Source organism: Megascapheus bottae, chromosome 1 (genome assembly GCF_031878675.1).
Source record: "Megascapheus bottae isolate mThoBot1 chromosome 1, mThoBot2.hap1, whole genome shotgun sequence".
NCBI lineage: Eukaryota > Metazoa > Chordata > Mammalia > Rodentia > Geomyidae > Megascapheus > Megascapheus bottae.
In genome coordinates, this window is record NC_143509.1 from 73,474,703 (window position 1) to 73,490,927 (window position 16,225).

The 16,225-nt window shown below is 39.4% G+C and overlaps 1 protein-coding gene and 1 pseudogene across 1 annotated transcript in view; both read right to left on the reverse strand.

Moving 5' to 3' along the window:
- Positions 1-12,701: 12,701 nt before the first annotated feature.
- Tmem45a (transmembrane protein 45A) overlaps positions 12,702-16,225 on the reverse strand; it is a 77,284-nt gene continuing 73,760 nt past the window's right edge. The window contains exon 7 of the mRNA XM_090332613.1: positions 12,702-13,237. Within this exon, the coding sequence (XP_090188739.1) occupies positions 13,144-13,237 (94 nt within the window). The 3' untranslated portion in view covers positions 12,702-13,143. The remainder of the gene's footprint in view (positions 13,238-16,225) is intronic.
- Positions 14,420-15,686, reverse strand: LOC150069434 (cyclin-G1-like; annotated as a pseudogene).

A 16,225-nucleotide genomic window follows, 5' to 3' on the forward strand; every position in this document is an offset into this window, starting at 1 on the left:
GATGAGGCCATATCACAGATGAACTCCTCAGTGAAAAGAAGCAGGCTTCTTCTTGTGCTCCGAAGTTCAGCTGGAAACTATATAAAAGCAGCGCCTTGTTTCAGAGCTCCACAAGGCAGGTGTCTCATAGTTTAGGGGTTTTGAGATTAGTTCAGCAGGCTAGAGTTTAAATCACATAATAAAAGGTGATATGGTACTTGTGATATCCTCACTGGAGGAAATATGAAGAGTGACTGGAGTGATAGGAAAGGGAATACAATTCAGTGCAATAAAGTCTGGGAGGGACTAACCTAGAGGGTCAAAGGGTGAGTTATTCAGACCTGTGAGAGGATGAAGGAAAGAAACAAGAAAACACCAGGGAGGAAGTACAGGAATAGCTACTGGTGGCCACCTACAGTTGAGCTTCTCAGCATTTTGGTTTTAGGGAAGTCCAAGAGGGGTTAGAAGAGCAGGTGCTGAAGAGGCCATACAAATGATTTCTTGGGGAAAATAATGCATGCTGTTAATGAGAAGACAAATAGCCACACATGATCTCAGTGTTTGCATTACAGTAATGAGCCAACATAGTGAGAGCCACAGTTGGTAAATGACTACTAGTTTTTGTTTGTTTTGTGCTGAAGCCTAGCATTACAACCCAACTGTCAGGCTAAACTGCGCCTCCATCCCATGCATATGATATGATCTTATTTCTAGATAAGTTATTATAGAAGTAATCCATTTACTTCTCATAAATTGAGATCATGATGATGGCTCTAATGGTATCCTTATAAGAGAAAATTTGAACACTAATGTGCACAGAAAGAAGATGCATGAAGAGATAAATGGGAGAAGGCAGCCATGTACAAGCTAAGGAGATAGAACAGATGCTTCCCAGAATCCCAAGCGGGAACAAATCTGCTGACAACTCGATTTGAGACTTTGAGCCTCTAGAACATTTCTGATTATTTCAGCCATCTGGTTTGTAGTACTTTGACACAGTAGTATCAGAAGAAAAAAAAAAGAAGATTCCATCTCAGTCCATGGAAACTGGTATTTCTCTGAAGCTTTAGCTCTGACTCTCTTGCCAGGATCCCATGTTACTCATCCCTCCCGTGCCTTGAGGAGTAACTGAGTGAATGGGCACTCACGTCCTTGGGGCCTGATGGATCAAACACACGCTGAGGATGTTCCCATGATTCATGGGAATCACAGCTATTTCTTGAGGAAATTGTTTTAAGATGTGGACAGTTCCTCAAAGAACTAAGATTCTCTTAGGGGACAGGAAGCAAGGATATATTTCTCCACAACACAAGTAATAACCATTGAAATGAAGGATAATAAACTCTAATTACTACAGAATATTCAAGGACAATAATTTCCTCAAGAATTAGTAAAAGCAAGGTTTTACAACCTTGGAAAGTCAGAGTTTGCATGAAAAATGAAAATAAAAAAACAGAAAATTGATAAATCTTTAGCTAATCTGACTAAAAGGAGATGGTAATGGCTCAAATGAATAAAATTTGAGACAAAAAACTAGGAATATCACAACAGATGAAAGCAAAATCTTAGAAGGTCATAAGGGAATACTTCAAAAACTTCAAATACTCTTCAAACGTTCCATGGACTACAAAGGGATTTATCTCTACTAAACTCATTCCATGAAGATAATACTACATTTATTCCAAAGCCAGACATGGACAAAAGAAAAAGAGAACCATGCAGCAATCACTTCAAGAATATAGGTACAAAACTCTTTAGTAAAATACTGGATAAGACTCAAAGAAACATAGGCTCAATGGTTTCCCTCATTTGTCATAATCAGTAGAAACCTTGGACTCTCCTAGCAGAGGTTTATAATAGAGCAAAACCTAGATACATAAGGCCATATATTATGACACTAAATGAAAGGATATAGAAACAAAAGCCATATAATGAGTGATTGTTGTCCTTAATGTATTATGTTATCTCTCATCTCTTTTGCTGTCCCTTGGTTATCTCATATTGTTACAATATTTCACCTTGTTATCTTGTGTATGCATATATTGTGTATATGCATATTTTGTTATTTGAAATAGGATAGGGAAAGGGGGAAAACAAGATGAGGGGCAGGGGTGGGGAGGAGGGAAATTGGGACCAAGACTTGAGAAAGAGTATTAATGTTTGTGAAGTAATGCACCTTCAATCTGGTGAATATAATGTAACCCTTCTATTAATTACAATAAAAATATATGAAAAATAAAATAAAATACTGGATAATCAATTTCAACATCTAATTAAAAAAATCATACACCATGAACCTTGATCAAGTTGATTTTATTACAGTATGCAAGATTTGAGATATATATATAGTGCATATTACACACACACACACACACACACACACACACACACACACGGGAGATCTGTTCAATATGGTACTGGAATTCGGAGGCAGACCTATATAACAAGAGAAAGCAGTAAAAGGCATTCACATATGGAAGGAATATCAGGTTGTCCCTATTTGCAGATATGATGCTATAGCTAGAGAGCCCCAAAAACCCACTCAAAAACAAAAACTCCTACCGCTGATAAACACCTTTCATAACTTAGCAGGAAACAAAAGCAACACATCAAAAGCAGTGACTTCTCTGTATGCTGATAATGAGCAGCAGTCGTGAGAAATTAGGAAAGCAACCCCATTCATAATAGCATGAAAATAAATAAAATACTTAAGAATAAACCTAAGGAGGTGATGGAGCACTACACTGATTACTGTAAAACCTTCAAGACATGATTCGAAGCAAACACCATGTCTTCCTATTTACAGCAGCCTACTTTCCTTCCCTATCATTTCAGTCCTTAAGTGCATTATTGAAGAAGGGTAGTGCAAGGGCCTCTAGCATGGGTAGAGAGGGATGGTGGCCAGAGTAGATGTCAGAGTTCTAGTGTCTCAAAAGAGAAGGCAAGGCAACCAACTGGGAAAAGATATTCACCAACAATACATCTGACAAATGCTTAATATCCAGTATCTACAGGGAACTCAAGAAACTAATCCCCCGAAAACCCAATAAACCATTCACTAAATGGGCAAGGGAACTAAAGAGAGACTTATCAAAGAAGAGATTAAAATGGCAGAAAAACATATGAGAAAATGTTCATCATCCACGGTCATAAAGGAAATGCAAATAAAAACAACCCTAAGATACCACCTTACGCCAACAAGAATGGCCAAGATTTTGAACCCAGACAATGACAGTTGCTGGCGGGGTTGTGGAGAAAAAGGAACCCTACTATACTGCTGGTGGGAATGCAGACTAGTTCAGCCACTCTGGAAAGCAGTGTGGAGGTTTCTTAAAGAACTGAAAATAGACCTTCCCTATGATCTTGCCATACCACTTCTGGGCATCTACCCTGAACATCATAACCCAGGATATGATAAGGACACCTGCTCAGCTATGTTCATCTCTGCACTATTCACAATAGCCAGGAGATGGAAACAATCCAAATGCCCTACTGCAGATGAATGGATACAGAAAATGTGGTATATATACACAATAGAATTCTACATAGCCAACAGACAAGATAAAATAATGGCATTCACAGGGAAGTGGATGAATCTAGAGCGAATCATGTTGAGTGAGACAAGTCAAGACCTAAGGATCAAAAGGTGCATGGTATCCTTAATATGTGGCTATTAAATCCAAAGAGTACATGAGCGAGGACTCAATAACTGCATACCCAAAGCTATGGACATGGTAATGGAAATATAAACATAACTATATAGACATAAAAACCTATGACTCTATAGACATAATGTTTTATTTCTTAAATTAATATGTTTCTATGACATACAAACCCTTAGCCTAATTTTGATTAAGTTCTAAATACTAAGTCCCAGTGATTGTAAATAGAGATTCCCTCCTTGAACACTTGTTTGTTAAACTTGTCATTTAAAATATGATGTAAAAATCAACATTAATAAATTCTTTAATAAAAAAAGAAAAAAAAAGAGAAGGCAAGGATGAGATGCCAGATTCGAAGCAAGATGAAGAGGGCGTTGATGTGATTAGGAGTGGTCTGGTATTAAAAGTCAAATAGGGAACAAGATCATCCAGGCGAGAGTCAGTATAAAGGGATAAATCAAAGCCAAAGCACCCATCAGACACTAATATCATATAGCAGGTCATCTGCACAGATGGGCTACTGTAAATTCATTTATGAAATAACATTATTTTTTTTAATTTTAATTCTTTGTTGAACATGGGGATTCAACTTTGGGTATTGTCCCTGAGCACTTCAGCTCAAGGCTAGAGTTCTACTACTTTAGCCACAGCTCCACTTCTGACTTTTTTTTTTCGGTAGTATATTAGAGAGAATCATCTTATGGACTCGGCTACTCAGGCTGGCTTCAAATTGTGATCCTCAGATCTCAGCCTCCTGAGTAAGCAGGATTATGAGTGAGCCACCAGTGTCCAACTATAACAAATCATTTTTATACCATATATATTACAAATAATACTTACAATATAACCCATTATATTGGTAGGAAACCTATTGAGTCTGAAATTCTGGGGCTGGGTCCCAGAAATCAGTGTTCTCACAAGTCCTTCAAGTGACTTAATTACTCACTGACATTAAGAAACTCCTGCTCAAGACAGGGACTTCTTTTCATCTCTCAGGCATCTCACATAAGCCTGGATCATGGGTATCTTTCAATCCCTGTCTCTGCCCTCACACCTCAAATCTGAGATGTAATCTCTGAACTATGGCTGACATTTTCATGATTTCTCTAATCCTTTCAATCCCTCCTCACCCTGTCATCAAGACTTTATTACCAACTCAAGGATCCAGCAGCCCCCACTGGCCCACAAAATCTTCCAAGGAAGAAATTTACCAGGGGACCTGATGGCAATGCAGGAGTGTTATATCAGTTCCCTAAAAGGAAGCTTTCATTCCAGGCTCAGGACTCATTTCCAGCAGTGTGAAGGGGACAACATGGATTTCTTCAACCCTCTTTCTGTCTCTCCTGTTGGGAGTAGAAAAAAAAACCAGTGAGCCTTCAGTAGGAACTTCCCATAGAGGGGAATGGATACATGCAAAACATACCAACATGACCCTAGGAGATGAAAGATCAAATCAAGGGTTATTACCTGAACAGACTGAAGTTATTTCAAAAGCAGCACTCTCTTCAAAGGAAGCATGAAGATTTTATTCTGGGAGCCTATACATACTCATATAAATATACACTTTAGGAAAGTGTATGTTCCTGAACATATTTCATTTAAGAAGGTCATATTTTAAGAAGGAAAGATGGTAGACACATTTTTGGACATGCTGAGCTCAAGCTCATAGAGCAAATGTTCAACACGTAGAAATGATGGACGAGAACATATGCTCCGTCATCTCCAAAAGCTTTCGCTGAATCAAGAAGGAAGGGGAATTAGGAATCTACATCAATATAGAAACTTCCTCCTAAAAATGCTTGCCTGGTTTAGTAGAAAACAAAAATAGAAAGTTGTGTGCACATCTGAGGCAAGATGCAGGGATGATTTCAGTGCCATGTTTAAAACAGCCCTGTCATTTATGCCTTGATGAGATGGTACTTTCCCTCCCTCCCTCCCTCCCTCCCTCTTTCCCTCCCTCCCTTCCTTCCTTCCTTCCTTCCTTCCTTCCTTCCTTCCTTCCTTCCTTCCTTCCTTCCTTCCTTCCTTCCTTCCCTTTTACCCCTCTCACTTTTCTGACTTCTGAATTCAGGATTTAGTACCCTCATTTGGCCTTCTTGCTCATAGCTGGTGCTTTAACACTTGAGTCATGCCTCTAGTCCAACATTTTGCTTGTTAATTGGAGATAGAGTCTTGCAGACTTTTCCATACTATAATGCTTTTAATGAAATGTTTTGCCTCAGTGTCAGTTATCTATTGCTCCCTAAGAGATTATCCAAAAAACTTAGTGCTACTTGAAACACAGTCACTAAACAGTGGCTTATTATGTCATTTGGACAGAGGGATAGCATTGTTTCACATCTTTGTCTAGCTAAATGTCAGATGTGACACTGAAAGATTCAACTAACCCATTTTACACCTGGAGTTGCAGCTAAGATGACCAAGAAGTCCACATTGCTGGACTCATTCTACCTGTGAATGTCCTTTCCTCTGGTGTCTTTTCCTTCTTGAAGGCTTCTTCGTATAAGAGGCTTGTTCCTTTACTTGGAAGCTAGGGTCCAAGAGAGCAAGAGCAGAAAATAAGACCTATCAAGACCGAGGACCAGCAATTGTTCAGAATCATGCCTACTATATTCTATATGGAGAAGAAAGTCACAATGCAGACTATATGCAGTATTTCCAGAGACTACTAAAAGACCTAAGCTCAGGGACTCAGAAGTCATTTGTGACTGTGATGGCCAACTTTATATTCCAACTTGTCCAGTCATGGTAATTGATATATGATTGAACATTGTTCTAGATATTTCTGTAAAAGTTTGTTTTAGATGAGAATTAACATTAAGCATTTAAATAGGTAACCTTTTAACAAAGCAAGTTATCAAAATAGATAGGTATTATCTAGTTATTTGAAGACTCCAATAGAAAAAGACCAACCTGACTTCTCTTAGAAAAATGAAATGCCTTCAACCTTGCATCAACTCTTGCCAGCCCACTGGTCTACCCTGCAGATTTTCCTATCATCTCCACAATTACAGGAGTCTTTCCTTAGTTTCTTGTTTGCTTGATACTCCTTCCTTCTCACCTTTTGCCTTCTTCCCTCCCTCCCTCCCTCTCATCCTTCCTTGCTTCCTGCTTTTGTCTTTCCTTCTCCTCCCTCTTTCTTTCTTTCTTTCTTTCTTTCTTTCTTTCTTTCTTTCTTTCTTTCTTTCTTTCTTTTCTTTCTTTCTGCTGGTAATTGTGCTTGAACTCAGGATCTAGCACCTTCATTTGTCTTCCTTGCTCACAGCTGATACTCTACCACATGAGTCAGACCTCTAGTCCAACATTTTGCATGTTAATTGGAGATAGAGTCTTGACAAATTTTCTGTTGTGGCTAAGCTGGCTCCGAAATGCAGTCTTCCAGGTATTAGCCTCCCGAGTAGCTAGGAATACAGTTATGAGCCTCAGTGCCCAGGTTCTTCCTTGCCTATTTTTTTTGTGTCGGTCATGGGACTTGAACTCTGTGCCTATGTGCTGTCCCTGAGCTCTTCAGCTCAAGGCTACCGCCCTATCCCTTGAGCCCCAGCACCAATTCCCTGCTTTTTTTTTTTCTCCTATGGAACTAAAATCAGAACAATTTCACAAAGGCACCATGTATTTTTTTTTTGTGCCAGTCCTGGGCCTGAGCACTGTCCTTGGACTTTCTCAAGGCTAGAGCTCTACCACTTGAGCCTCAGCACCACTTCCGGCTTTTTTCTATGTATGTGGTACCAAGGAATCAAACCCGGGTCTTCATGCATGCTAGGCAAGCACTTTGACCACTAGGCCAAACTCCCGGCCCAGGCACCATGCATTTTTAATGATTAAGAAAGGCTCACCAACTCCAGAAGCTTAACAATAGTTCATAAAACTCAAGGACACTTGAGGAGTCTGTGATCTAGATAGAGAGCAGATGTATTCAGCACTAAGCACACAGAGCTCAACTGGCAGTCATCAATTTGGGCCCACGATCTATGCTACAAGGGTGAGTACTAACTCCCGAAGGAATGCTAGAATGACAAATCAAATGCTTGAGGAAACCTCCAGCCTGATGGATCCATAAAACAGTGTAAATGGATAACCAGTTCAAGTTGCCTGAAAGTTTTGTTTCACAGAAAAGACAATGCATTTATGGTTTGTCATAAAATGTAAGGAGATAACATCTATTTCCCTGGCATTTGCTGCAGCCTATCACTTTCTAATTCATATACATATCTTATTTTGAAGTCTACAATGTTAAATTTAAAATGAAAACATTTACAAGGTACTGCAAGTTGAGCAACTAAACAAAGAGATGTGACGGGATTCCGGGAAGATGGCGGAAGTTCAGGGTGGTCTTTCTGAGCTCTCGCCCAGATACCACTTTTAGCTTTGTAGCAGAAAGTTTATAGCTAAAGAATGACACCGAGTAAGCTGTAGTAGCACTGAGAGCTCAGCCTTTGGTTTTCCCTGGCTTATGACTATTTGTAGCACATTGTTATCTGCCTCTTTGTGTATAGGGTGTTTTCTGTGTTTAAGTATATACATCTATATGCATTTAAATTTCCCTCTATCCAAAGATGCTTGCCATATTCAATTGAGAGGTACCTTACTCCATCCTGTATGGTGTCATTTGAACTATTTACACAGAAACAACACAAGGCTCTGTTCTGATGTATACTGGGATAGGAATTACACATATTAATTTTGGGACCTACAAGCACAATTGAACTCGTAACAGTAGGTTCAAGTAATAATAAAATAAGATATAAAATGTCTAAACATAAGACTGCTCCTCTGTTTTATGATCACATTTGTCATTTGAGTTTCCACAGCTTCTTTTAGCATGTGAACCTGATATTTCTTTATGAGGCATGCTTTTTCCATGTCGTGTCACTAGAGGGAGGCATTGCTAATGTTTTCTGTGAATTCTGTCTTCATCCATTGGTCCTTATTTCTGGTGTTGGTAGACTTATTTCTCAAGGCTTAGCCAGTGATTGATTTGTAGGTGCTTGAGTAAATCTCTAACTCTGGTCTGAGTCCTTGCCTATCGTAAACCTCTTATGGCCATATTCTCTCCTTTTTCTTTTTTTATTGTAATTAATAGAAGGGTTACAGTTATATTCGCCAGATAGAAGGAGCATTACTTCACACACACTGATACCCCTTCTCATGTTTTTGTCCCCATTTCCCTCCCCCCAGCCCCTCCCTTCATATTGTTTTTCCCCCTTCCCTTTCCTATTTCAAATAAACAAATAATAGTATATACAATATACCAGATAACAAGGTAAGATACTGTATCAATATGAGAATAACCAAGGGACAACAAAAGAGATGAGAAATAACAGTACATTAAGAACAACAATCACACATTATATGGCTCTTGTTTCTATATCCTGGAGGTCCTTTCATTTAGCCTCATCCTATATGGCCTTATGTATCTAGGTTTTCAGCTACTGCTCTTTCCTTTCTGTACCTATAGCTCATTGTCCAGTACCACAAGTCAAGAAAGATTCCTTGGTGCTACAAAAGACAAAAGGAAGTAGAGTACCCCTTAGGGAAATAGAATATAGTAAGGAACAAAAATTTGTATCTGAGGCTCTTAACAAAAGAAGAGAGTGTGAAGAAATTGGAGAGAAAAGTTTTAATTTGTGACTTAAAGAACCTTCAGAACTAAGCTGAGTGTTACCTGAGAAAGGGTTGTTTGCAAAACACGAGTATGAAAATACAAAATATTTGGGGGCAGAGACTATATCAGGTTGTGTTGGGAATACCGTATGGAAACGTAACTGCACATTTGAACTATGTTTAATACAGTCAAAGTTGTGAGTAGAACATTAATTTACGCTAGATCTCAGAGGCAAAGGAAACCTGGATTGTTTTCCAAGCAGACGAGAGCAGGTACCATCCTTAAAGATAAAGGCTATGGGTTAGTGGGTGTGATCTTATTTCTGTATGTTTTGGAGGTGGTATATCTTTTTGGCTCCAGGCTAAGGATTTCAAACAGGATTCTTTGGGGTTCTACCTCTAACTTCTCATTTAAAACTTTAACCTCCCTTTCAAGACATTTGAAAACAAGCCAAAAGCTTACATTCAAAAGAGCTCAGGTAGGAGATACATTCTCATTCCCATTTTAACTAAAGTTAGCTGTAAAATTCCTCACACTCATATACATTCTCAACAAGTATATGTGCTCCCTGCTTCAAGACATCACAGTTGAAAACTACTAATATCCAAACTCAGAGCTGTAGATTATGACTGAAAATTCATTAGGCTATCGTCTTAGTAGATGTGAAATAAATGTAAATAATGTCCTATCAGAAGGAAATATATGTGAGTAAACTATACATCAAGGTCAGAAGTCCAAAGGTAATTTTGAAATTCATCTTAAAATCCAAATGGTTAACTTATTTGTTAGTCTATAAGTAGTGTTTATATGTTTTATTTTTTAATGTTACAAATATATAAAGTACTAAATTTACAAAAATTGAAAAAATAAAATTCAAAATGAGCTTTGGGGTGACCCCCCTCATGTTGACTCAGGGTACTTGAGTACTACTTCCTCCTGAGAGAATGCCCTTCTGTGAGCTTTGCTCTTTCTCCTGTAAGTTAGCAGAGGGCACTGGTGCAGCCAACAGTACAAACCAGGAATGGACAGTATCCTGATCATTTCACGTCGTGAAATAGCTGTTGGGGTTCTGTACCAGCTGTTTCTGCTTGTGTTTCCTCTTCTACAGAAGAATGAAAGAGATCCTTCGCACAAGGCCTGTCTCATGGGAAGTTGACACACTTGGAAAGGGCCAAAATTTCCTAAGAGTAACATAACTACCTGAACGAGAACTATCTATTTTCGTGAGTAAGCCAAAATGACAGGTACTTACATGTGAGTACATACAAGAAGGAACATTCCCTATACAGAGAAGGGTGGGGAAAAACTGTATGGAACATGTGATATGTGACTATATGTAGGATTCAGGTGTCTAGAATACCACCCCCTTCTGTCTCTGTGGGTCTCATTTCACAACATTGTCTGCCACAAAGTCATTGTGTTATTAAGGATAAATGTAAATATAGAATATTTGACACTGTTTTCAGAAAACCTATTAACTGTAATTCTTTTTTTTTGTCAGTTGTGAGGCTTGAACTCTGGGCCTGGGTGTTGCAAGGCTACCACCCTACCCCTTGAACCACAGTGCCACTTCCAGTTTTCTGGTGGTTAACTGGAGATAAGAGTCTCAAGGACTTTAGTGCCAGGGCTAGCTTTGAGCCACGATCATCAGATTTCAGCCTCCTGAGTAGCTAGGATTACAGGTGTGAATCACCATGCCCAGCTTAACTATAATTTTTTATACATCATAACTTGTACTTCCCAGTACAATGTAAAAAAATCCAGACTCTCTCATTTTGCTTGCAGAAACCATAAAATGTTAATACAATTAGTGTAATTTTAGAGTTACTCCAAAAGGTTCTTGTAATATGTGGCTCATTTCAAGGACTAGATGCAGATAACCCCAAGCCTTAGGTTTGAATGATCTTAAACTTGAACCATAAGTTCCTCTTCTGAGAGGAACTATGTTTCTTGTATCTTACTTGTGTTCTCTATGTACAGAGACTAGAGAAGGCAAAATAAGCGTACTCATAAGAACTGAAGAGTACATTTCAGTTTTCAAATTCCAGGCTGAATCTGATCCATGCTACTTTATTCTTGGATTTCAGCAATGCCAGTTTAAACTAACTACAGTTCATCCCTAACTCATTCCTTTGAAATCATAGAATCTTGATGGACTAGAAAAGATTCCCGAAATATAGGACACACCCTTGCTGTCTCAACACTTATTCCTTTCTTGGGAGTAGGAAATCCAGGCATTGTGGGAGAGCCACAATATCCTCATCTTTTTTCTACACTCCAGAGCTTTTTGTTTTGTACTAGTACTTTTGGAATAGGTCTTGCTTCCTTCCCAGATGTATCATGCCCAGCTTCTTCCATTGGGATAAAGCCTTGGGTCCACCCTCCTTGTAACTTAGCCTACCCTAAAAGGAGGACAATGGGCATGCCATCATGCCACCGTGCCCAGCTGTTGGTTGAGAAGGGGATTTCATGATGTTCTCTGTGTGAGCTGGCCTCAACTGCAACTGTCCGAACAGAGATTACAGGAGAGAACCACAAACCCCACGGGCATGTTGGCATTTTCTTTGCTTTTTTCTTTTTCTTTTTTTGTTGGTCATGGGGCTTGAACTCTCGGCCTAGACGTTGTCCTGAGCTCTTCAGTTCAAGGCTACTGCCCTACTCCTTCAGCCACAGTACTACTTCTTATTTTCTGGTGGTCAACTGGAGATGAAAGTCTCACTGACTTTAGTGCCAGCCCCATCTTGAAACCTCAATCTTCAAATATCAGTCTCCTGAGTAGCTAGGATCACAGGTATGAGCCACCATGCCTGGCAGGTATTTCCCTATGGTAGAATACACTAAGGTTTGACCTCCCTACATACATTCTCTTTCTAACTTTACATCACAAAATGAAGTTGCCTAGATCTTGGATATGGGGAGTCTACTAATCATACCCCAGTATCTTAGTGATACATAGCACACAGGGAAGTTTCTGGACTTGTTAGTGCTCTAGAATGCCAGCGTGCTTTATCAATTGAATTCCCCTGTTTCAGCTCTGATGGTCAACAAACCTGCTTCCGTTTCTTCACATTTGGGCCATTCCTCTTTCTGGTCTGGCAGAGGCGTGTCTCTGTCATATTTGAATAAAGACTTCGAATTTTTTTCCAGATATTCCATAAAAAAACTATTCCTTGCAAACAAGGAATATCTACTTTAACTGAGGGGAATAACATAACACCCACCCTATGTGGTAATGACTTCTATTCTTTCAAATGCCATCACAACTCGGGTGGCCTTGCAGACACTGGTCTCGAGGGTCAGCCCCTGCATCCCATCAGAAAAATCACATACTGCAGACTACTTCCTGTTTACTTTTCTACTAGAGAATTCGATGAGTTGTCTCATAATTCTATGCCAGGCAGATTCTTCAGTACTATCTAATGGTAAAGTGACATTTAAGAATAAAAACAAGAATCTGAGGTCTCAACCAGAAAGGTATATGCATTCTTTTATTTTTCATTGCAGCAAAAAGATAAACAAGTAGATTTGCATGTTCACTGAGTAACAAACAGTAGCAAGCTCAGGAAACTCCAGTGTATCTGTAAGGCAAATCAACCAACTGTGTTTCCTATATTGAGCACTTTGGAACATATTCTGAGTGACCTGGGAACAGTTGCTCCTGCTTCTGAATACAAAGATGTGCAAAATAAACTTACTGCCCAAAGTATTTTTAATGGTAAAAATGAAAAAACGAAACATTTGAATTCAAATGCTTGAACAAAATTGCAAATACAAACAGTACAGAAGAGTCAGACTGAGCCAGTTGCTCTCCAAGCAAAAGGTCAAACAATAAAACCATGAGTGAGGAGAACAGAAATAAGAAAAGGCTGAACTAGATCTTCTGAACGATCATCTCAATCACACCTCTTCTTCTGATTCTTGTTCTCGCTCAGTATTTTTCAGGAGCCCAACTTCTGATGGGCACAGCCTCCTAAGTTTCCATTTAACTAACCTGGTGAAAAAGAAAAGCATGTCTGGTTACATACATCTAAAGGGAGAAAAAAAAAAAGAAAAAAAGGAGCAATATCTATTATGCTACCAATTCCAGACTATTTCTGTAAATGAGGGAAGCAAAGCAAACAGCAACATCATTTGATTTTGAGGATAACAGGAAATTTTTGTAAAGCAAAGTAAGCAGATAACATGTGGCTTCAGAAGATAACTGACATCATTTCTAAAACAAATAAGAGAGTCTGTGCACTGTGGCAAGCCAGGATAAAACTGGGTATCAACGGAACTTCTCCACCCAAACTACACCTACTTGTGAGTTGCAAAAGACACCCCTTTCCCTAGGGCTGGAAACCCATTAAGGCCCCTGTGTTATGCCTGGAGTAGATTGTAGCCCCTTCTTTACCTCTTCAGAGAGACAATTTTGTAGAGGACATAGTCTATTCCACTGTATGTGGTACCCTGTCCATGATGAATTAAGAAGTTGAGGGAATAAATGTGTGACTTTGTTCATAGTCTAAGAGAAACTCAGATGAAGGTATGGGATATGCAATGAGGATTTTTTTTTTTTGACACTGGGAGATCTGACATTTCTTAGTGACAAAGGCTTAATAGGATGCTGGGTTCATGCCTGTAATCCTAGCTACTCAGGAGACTGAGATCTGTGGATTGCAGATCAAACAGCCCAGGAACAAAAATCAGTGAGACTCTTACCTACAATTAACGACCAGAAAACCAGAAGTGACGCTGTGGGTCAAGGGGTAGAGTGCTAGCCTTGAGCTAAAGAGCTCAGGGACAGTGCCCAGGTCAAGAGTTCAAAAAAAAAAAAGTGTGGGGCGGTGCTTAGCAGGTTCTCCACTTCTCAGGTGTGGGAAAAAGCGCATTAATAAGAACAATGCAAAGCTTTTCCCCTATCCAGTCATCTTGAGGACATTGTTCTCTGATCAGAACAACAATGTATCATGAAATACATGGGAATATGGAAAGAAATCTGAAAAACCACATCATCAAAAAAAAATCACTGTGACTTAATGAGAAGTTTCTCTAGCTATCGATATCTGTTTTTAGCTGACTAGAGTATTGAAGTTATTCCCCCATTGCTATTCCAACTCTGTTTTGTTTATTTTGAAGATCACATTTCAATTCTTCACTCATTAAAAAAATGATACCACCGGAAGCTGTTTTCCTATACAGAGAACCCAATTTGCCAATTTAAGAAAGCATTTCTGAGATTGTTGGCAAGTAATTTATTCCATAGAAACTGTGCTTCAACTCTTGTGAGGTGTGCCTGGAAACAATCCACTTCAATTTCTGAATATCTGGCTTGGAATATGTGTTCAATGAATATTCAGTGAAACACTTGGATACAAGCTCTTGCGAGAAGATCAAATGCTGGCTACTTATCTTGGAATGTTTCTGAAGGCTTTCATACCTTCTGTTCATTCTGTAGTCTTTGGGGCCCAGATCTCCAGGCCAGTGATGGACACAGCCAACACTGAAGACGTTGCTTTAGAAAATATAATTCAACACCTGTAATCCTAGCTACTCAGGAGGCTGAGATCTGAAGATCATGGTTTATAGCCAGCCCAGGCACAAAAGTCTGTGAGACTTATATCTTCAATTAACCATCAGAAAACCGGAAATGGTGCTGTGGCTCAAGGGAGAGGGCAGTAACATAAGCCAAAGTGCTCAGAGACAACACCCAGGCCCAGAATTCAAGTACCACAACTGACAAGAAGAAGAAGAAGAAGAAGAAGAAGAAGAAGAAGAAGAAGAAGAAGAAGAAGAAGAAGAAGAAGAAGAAGAAGAGGAAGAAGAAGAAGAGGAAGAAGAGGAAGAGGAAGAAGAGGAAGAAGAGGAAGAGGAAGAAGAAGAAGAAGAAGAAGAAGAAGAAGAAGAAGAAGAAGAAGAAGAAGAAGAAGGAGGAGAAGAAGGAGGAGAAGAAGAAGAAGAAGTAATTCTATAGTGTCATGCCTTAAGTTAGGCGTCTTTCAAAGTTAAGGCTATTTTTCCTTTCAGATGGCAGGTTCTCTTGAATGAGGGAAGCATAGAGTTGTAGAAACTGAAGAGCTGTGGTAGCTCCGACTTTGCAACATATTTTCTCTAAGACAGTCTTTTCCATTGTCATGCAGTCTGAAACTATAAATCTATACTGACTTACTCAGATCAAAGTCAGTTGCCAGTAGGACATTCCTTTCTTCTTCTGTTGACTTTACAGCCAAGTAAAAGCAGCTCAGTCCAATACACCCAAGATGCTTGAGCTGTACCTTCATTTTAGACAGGAATCTGTCCAGTAAATTCACAGCTAAAGTAAATGTCTCTGTATCAAAGCCAAAGAATTGAGTCAGGCTCAGAAGGTCTTTTACTTCCAAGTCCCTGAGTCTCACAGTCATCCTGAGGCCATCGTTGTGGGCAGACTCCCGTCAGTCTCAAGCCACAGATCTTTGGCTGACATCTAGGCTCCTGTTCCAGGAAGGTATTCAGCTGGTGCAGCAGATTCTAGGCATCAGGTATTGTTGGTACTTCTATTGTCTTGCAGCTCCCTAGAGATCTACACCCTCCCAGGACCTGCTCCAGGAGGCCTCTCCTGGGTGGAGGTCTTCACTGAGCCTCTAAGTCAACCCTGTCTTTCACTGGGTCTATGGAGAGCCCTTGCCTACCCATATCTTGATCTTTACTTTCTGATTCCCTTCTTGTATCATGTCATAGAGCTTTAATAAATCCATAAGAGTAAATGCCCTAACCAAGCCAGAGTCTGGCTTGACACTCAACAAAATGAGTCTGCTGGGATTTTGCATCAGTCATCTAGTCATAGAAGCTAATTAACTATGTAGTCATTGCAGACTCACCATTAACTTGTCCCAATAAGCAGCAGTAACTGAGCAGTGTAAGTAACACCTGCTGACTTATATAGACAAGAAAAGTTCTTCAAAATCATTTGCCTAGATTAGTTTTTGTTTGTTTGTCTGAACTATTTATGCTACTCCCAATA